The 6741-nt window shown below is 53.7% G+C and overlaps 1 protein-coding gene across 1 annotated transcript; it reads left to right on the top strand.

Annotated features, from left to right (window-relative positions):
* The first annotated feature begins 1542 nt into the window (after positions 1-1542).
* On the top strand, positions 1543-6729 carry AANAT (aralkylamine N-acetyltransferase). Its single transcript, XM_019501814.1, has 3 exons — positions 1543-1806; positions 3869-4023; positions 5904-6729. Exons 1-3 carry the CDS (start codon positions 1650-1652, stop codon positions 6207-6209), a joined length of 618 nt encoding a protein of 205 aa, XP_019357359.1. The 5' UTR covers positions 1543-1649; the 3' UTR covers positions 6210-6729.
* Positions 6730-6741: the final 12 nt, after the last annotated feature.

Here is a 6741-nt window from a genome sequence, read left to right as displayed (position 1 = left end):
CCCTCCCTTCCCCATAGTACAAGCCATGGTGGAAGCCTCCTATTAAGCAGCCCTCTGCAGCAACTGGGAGCAGATGATCCAGCTTGCCCCCAGTCATGGAGTCTCTTGTAGAGCCTTCTGCTACTCATACCAAACCAGGGAACCTGATGGTAAAGGTGCTGTAAAGACTGGAAACTGGATGAATTGTAGAATCAGGTCTAGCTCTGGAGGATCAGGAGACAGATTATAGCCATGCAGGTGGTATCTGTCCTGGCAAAGTCCTTCCCTGCGCATTATGGGCTGGTCTGGTCTTCAGCCACAGCCCATTCGTATGGTAGAAAACAGGCATTTCAACTGGAGCTGTCAGCAGCTCCTGGAGGAGGGAGGGCACCCGTGCCAGGCAAAGGCAGATGGGAGAGCATGTGCGAGAACCAAGGTGGCCGTGCTGGCCTTGCATCCCCATCGCCTGCACTCCACTCCCAGCCCAGTTGGAAACTCCAGCTGGGCAGTTCTTCTACAGCCCCCTGCCCTGCTAAACAGCTTTTTTGGTGCGTTTCCCCCTCCACACCCGATAACTCCCCCACCACAGCCTAGCACACAGCAGGTCCAAACTCAGCTGCTCTGCATACCACCTTTCTCCAACGCCTTGGCCCTGCGGCGGGACAGTCTCCCCTCCTCAAAGCGGGAAAAACCTTGGCCTCTGTGTCCAGCTTGCCAATTGCTCAGTGGTAACAAGTGTCAGGGGACAACCGGGGCACAGATGCTCCAGACTTGAGCCAGGAAACAACAAGCAGAACCTGAGAACAAGGAGGCAGAAGCCCAGAGCTAGACAGAGAAACAAGGGTGCTGAAAGGGCTGCTCTTTACAGGCAGGAAGCTGCAGGTAACTAGGGCCAGATGGAGGCAGTCAGGCCAGGGGCAGCCAGACCCACTCGGGTACCCAGGGCCAGCTGGCACTAGCCAGCCTGCCTGCTGCCCAGACTCCTGTAAGGGTATCCCAGGAAGCAGTAGGCCATGACAGCTCGGAGGGCCCACTGCTCCACAGTGCTCAGCAGCTTCTGTGGGGCTCCGAGCTGCAGCAGTCTGAGGGTACACAGCGCCTTGTGAATGCTCAGCCCCAGCCAGGATCAGGCTCTAAGAGCACTTGCGCAGCCCCCAGATCCAGCTTTCTGGTGACCGGGGCGCGACGTTCTCTCCCTTGCTCACGTCAGCGCGTTAACCTTGCCCATCTCGCCGCGTAACCCTGCTGCCTCTAAAAGCCACGGTTCCTCCTGTGCTGTGTTGTTCCCACCCGGGTCTCCAGCAGCCGGGTCACTGGCTCTTGTTCCCGCACTGCTGCTGGTGGGCAGCTGGGCTTTGGTTCTGCAGCCCAGCCCGTGCATGGGCCCCAGCGCCATGACGGGTCCAACCTCATTTACACCAGGCAGCACCAATGACTAAGAGCCCAGGAACATTTGGATGGGCTGGCCAACCTGCTGTGTGAGCACGTTCAGGGCTTGGTATGTGTATATATATATATATATAGAGCGAGGGAGGTACACTGCCTAATCCCTTGTGGCTCAGCAGGTATTTCCAGCCCCTGGCTGATCACGCCAGGGAAGATTTACCGATATAGCGACTTGCCGGTGACCAAAAGGCATTTCCAGAGGGCAGCAGCACAGGAGACGGGAGATGTCAGTGATCAGCGCCCTGCCGTTCCTGAAGCCCGTTCACCTGCTGTCTCCCCGCAGCTCCCCTGGCCGCCAGCGCCGACACACGCTCCCGGCCAGCGAGTTCCGGTGCCTCAGCCCCGAGGATGCCATCAGCGTCTTTGAGATCGAGAGGGAAGGTAAGGACCACTCTCTCACGCTGCCCTTCCTTGCCAGGCCCCTTCCTAGGTTTAGAGCCCGGCCTGCCCTCTAATAAAAATGCTAGAGTGGGCATGGAAATGTCCTTCAGGGCTGGAGACTACACGATTAAATCACACCTGAGAAATAGCTGGGAATTACCACCGCGGCTTTCATAGAAACCGAAGCCTGAAGAGCTTTATGGAGTCAAAAGCAGGGAGAGAATGAGCCACCAGCCAGGCTGGGAACACCAGGGGAGTCTCTAGTGTCAGCTCCATTATAACCTGCTGTTCAGCTGTCCACAGAGGTGTCTGAAAACTCATCTTGCCCTTCCAAAAACAGTCACTGCTCCCTGTTCTTCCAGCCCCCAAGCTCAGAGAGAATCAGAGACGGTGGTGACTTTGGGGTCACTGGGAAGGAGGAGGCTCGAGGGTGGACTCCTGCTTCAGGGCCACGTCAGGGTCTCATTTTGTGCCTCTAGGAATGAGGCCAGTTGAGGCAAAGCCTTGGCCCACCGTGAAGCTATGTTTTTGGGACACACAAACCTGCTCCCCAGACAGGCTTCCTGCTGTCAGATGCCAATGCGCGCCTCGCAATGGCTTGGACAGCACTTGGTCCTTTTCTCCTACTACACTAGCAAGGGCAGAGTCACCTGGGCCAGGAAAAGTCACCTGCCCCCCCTGCCATGTACCTCCTGCACATTGCAGCCATCTGGACCAGACTCGCTAGCATGAAATAATCTTCTTGGCCTCCGCACCCAGCAGGGCACAGACTAAAAGCTTCTTACATCCAGGAACATTTGTAGTCAGTCCAGTTATTTTTAGGAGGATTCTCTGAGTCTTCAAAGCCCTGAAGATGCTGAGCCATATCCAGTGTTGCTCCCAGAGCTACACCCTGGCTTAGCACTAGATTTAATTTTGCTGTTTGTTCCTTCTCATGACCATTTCTAAGGCGTGCCAGGAAACCTGCACAGCCAAAGACGAGTCATTCCCAAGAGGAATTCGGCCAAGACCCAGACAAAAATGACAGGCTACCCCAGCTGTTGCCAGAAGGCAAAAGGTGTTCCTGAAGGTCACACATTTCGGGAGCGCAACATACTTTCACCTCTGCCCCGACTACCTATCATCAACCTTTCCCCAAGCTTTGGCAGCTATTGGATTTCTAAACCCCGGGGTTTGGTTTTCCCCATATCAATTAGTAGGAACTGAAACGTGAAGCTACATAAACTTTCGTGCCTGGCTTGAAACCAAGCCCCAATGCTGCAGGAACGATTAAGAAAAACTGCTGGCAGAACAGGTTCAAGTAGCAAGTCGTGATCCCATTGAGGACTTTCTGGGGTCTGAGCTGTGTGGATGAGAGAGCAGGCATCAGTTCAGAGGGTGGCCCTGCGGGGAAAACGGAGGGCTTCGCTGCCCAAGGGTGAAGCACCCAGTCTCTAAAAGGCAGGTAGCCGAGGAAGGGCACATGAGAAGGGGTAGCCCAAAGCCTTCTGGCTGCTTCTACTGAAAGCAGAAAAAGGCTCAAGTTGTTTAGAGCTGGATCCAAACTTCCCAGACTTAAGAGCATAGGACTAGGAAGGGGCCTCTTCAGCCACTGATCTCAATCCCCTGCATTCACAGGCAGCCGTTTGCCTAAGGATTCACCAAGACAGCCACTTCAGACTCGCATACAGCTAAAAGGCACAAGGCCAGAAACACCCTACACCACATTACGTCTAAAAACAGGGTCATGAGGGCACTGCCATTGCAGCGACAGACCTAGCGAGTTAACTCATGCTCAGAGGAACCCGAAAGAGGACCATGCCTCGGTGCAATATTCCTCCCCCCCTCCCCCTCCCCACAGCCTGTGCCAGTCTGACCTGGGGGCAAAACTCCTACCTGACCTGCCATTTGGCAGTCAGTGTGGTCCCGAGAGGAGGAGTGAGGCCCTCTAGCCCAGTCCCTCTGGGCCTTCAATCCCAGGCTTCTGGTTCATGCCCTTTACATATATTAGCATCAATTAGCCCAAACCCAGAGGCGTTGTGGCTTAGCTCTCTCTTCACATGGCCTTTTTGTTCTTTTCCAGCATTTCTCTCTGTTTCGGGCGATTGCCCCCTGCACATGGATGAGATCCGACACTTCCTGAACTTGTGCCCAGAGCTGTCACTTGGCTGGTTTGAAGAAGGCCGACTGGTCGCTTTCATTATAGGATCTCTTTGGGACCAGGACAAACTCAGCCAGGTAAGAGTGGATCCCAATAGCTCCTCTCTCCCCCATGTGCTTTTCATGCTTGGTAGCAAGAGGAGGACAACGACGGATCTCTGGAGACAGGAGTCCAACAAATGTAGGTGGGACGGCTCCTCAGCCAGGGGACATGAACAGTGGAGGGATGGTCACAGCGGTGTCAGTTTATCAAGCTCTGCAGCTTTTCTTGGAAAGCCAGTCCGTGAGACCACGGGCCCCACTTTCAAAGTTAAAGACATGAGTGAATTATATTCACCCAAGACATCCAAGAGGATGGTGCCATGGTTAGAACTTGACCCTGGGGACTTAAGTCCCTACTGAGCCTCAGATCTCCTAGGTGACCTTATCCCTCTATGCCTCAGTTTCCCTAGCTTAACACAGGATAAAGCTTTGCCTCCCCTCACAGAGGGCTCATAAAGGTAAATGCATTGAAGATGATGAGGTGCTTGGATACTCCAGAAATGGAGGCCCACTGATTTTCTAGATAGGGGGCAGTAGGTGGGCTCATCCCCGCCTGCCCCAGTGAATGCAGGGCTGTACCCCATTGCACAAGTTCTAGCGGGGGAGGCAGAATCGCAGCCCTAAAGAGCTTACACTGCAAGAGAAACGGGCCGAGGGGAAAGAGGAGTACAGCCTCCGGGCCAAGCGGTCAAAGTCATTATTGGTCACGCTATGATGGATGTAAAAGCTTCCCCCCGTCACTAGTAGGCAGCATCGTAGCTTGTGGAGAGGCAGTTGCTTTGAGGACCATGTCGGGATCTATTATCACAGGAGTGGGGACGGGCAAGGCAAGCAGAGGAACTAGGCTTTGAGACAGATGTTCAGCCCACATCATTAGACTTTGCTGTTAAGACATCATCTTCCATTTTGTGGCCTCAGTTTACCCCTCATTGCATCCCGGGATTGCCAGTTACATCCCATTGCCCTTCCCTAAATAACTCCCCTCTCCCAGTTGCTTAACATCCCCAGAACAGCTCCAGACCCGTGTCTGGATGTCAGGACACCTCCAGCCTTCTGACAAGAAGCAAAAATAGAAGCAGGAGCTCAGTTCTCCCACTCAGCCAGCCGAAACATGACCTCACCCAGCCTGGGAACAATTAATAGCAGTGCAAACACAGCCATTCCCTTAATGACAAACACTTACTGCTTATAAAGCACTTTTCAACTTCGAAGCACTTTACAAACTAATCAATTTCTGGCAGCCGCGCAGCGCGGAGTGGGTGTAGCAGGGGAGGAAGAGGGAGTTCTTGGAGTGCTAATCTCTGCAGGATAACTCAATTTCTCTGAGAGTCTTCTCATCACTTATTTTTATTGCCTTTGCGATTAAAATGTGCTAAGTAATTTCCAGAAATGATTGTTTTAGCTTTTAAAAGCCCCATTACAATTACATGTAGTTAAAAGTAATTAAAAAAAAATCCATAAAGACTTCCTTGGGGAGGGAGTGTGAGCTAACCTGTTGGAGTGGGGGGGCAGAGGCAGGACTCCTGGGGTCTTTGCCTAGCTGTCAAACTGTCCAGGCTTCTCTGGGCTTGATCATCAGGAACAACTGAGCAGGCACTGCTCCCATCAAAGTCACTGGAAGACAGCAATTGAAGGCTCAGCTAGCCAGGGAATGAAGTCAGGTCCTGAGCTTTCAGTGCCTCAGTTTCCCCATATGTAAAGCAGGGATAGTGGGAGGGAGGCTCTGAGCCTTTGCTTAACCTGCATCCAGGCACCTCCCAGAAACCCTGTGAGACCGTGGCACTGCCCATTCACACCAGCTGAGTTCTCCAGCCAGCTGCCAACATTCATCCTACATGTGCTTGAGCGGAGGGGACTGCAGCAGGAACCACCCTCCCTCTGACATGCTTTGCTCCATCCCCTCTCTCTCTCGGCAGGACGCCATGACTCTGCACAAGCCCCACGGCACCACGGTCCACATCCACGTGCTGGCAGTGCACCGCACCTTCCGCCAGCAGGGCAAAGGCTCCATCCTGATGTGGCGCTACCTGCAGTACCTGCGCTGCCTGCCCTACGTGCGGAGGGCTGTGCTCATGTGCGAGGACTTCCTGGTCCCCTTCTACCAGAAGTGCGGCTTCCGGGTGCTGGGCCCCTGCGAGGTCACCGTGGGTGTGTTGGCCTTCGTTGAGATGCAGTGTGCTGTGGGGGGCCATGCCTTCATGCGCAGGAACAGCGGGTGCTGAGGCACCCACTTCACCCTCCAAACTTGGATGCTTCTCAGGCAATATTCCAGACCTTATGCCTACCCCTTGCAACAACCAGCGGACACTTAAGACCTCCGTAGCTCTGTTGTGCCTGGCACTCTGCCTGGCTGCCTTTTCACCAGCAGCTAGAGACTGGCCCAAGCTCTGTTGTTTTGGACATCTTAACTGGTCCAAACCCCGTAAGACCCATGGCAATTGCACAGGAGGAACGAAAATCATCGGGAATGTAGCAAATGCCACTTCATTTTCTCCAACCCAATGCCCAGTAAGCAGGTGTGATAAGTGTTGAGTTGGTCCCTGCCAAGAGCATCCATTAGCCCTTGCTTCTAGCTACCAGCTTTCAAGGCAACAGTGCTAGTAACAGAGCCGCAACAGCAGGTTAGCCCATTTGAGAGGGGGAAATATTACCCGAGAAGCAGCATAGCGGGGGTTGATTAATTGATTCCCTCTATTTTCCCTTTCATTAATGGCCTTGGAGCCTTTGACATGAGGCAGGACCACGCTCTGCTGT

Source organism: Gavialis gangeticus, unplaced genomic scaffold (assembly GCF_001723915.1).
Source record: "Gavialis gangeticus isolate Ggan-Ray unplaced genomic scaffold, GavGan_comp1, whole genome shotgun sequence".
Taxonomy (NCBI): domain Eukaryota; kingdom Metazoa; phylum Chordata; order Crocodylia; family Gavialidae; genus Gavialis; species Gavialis gangeticus.
Note: the sequence above shows the minus strand (reverse complement) of the source record. Positions and strands in the feature narration are given on the sequence as shown.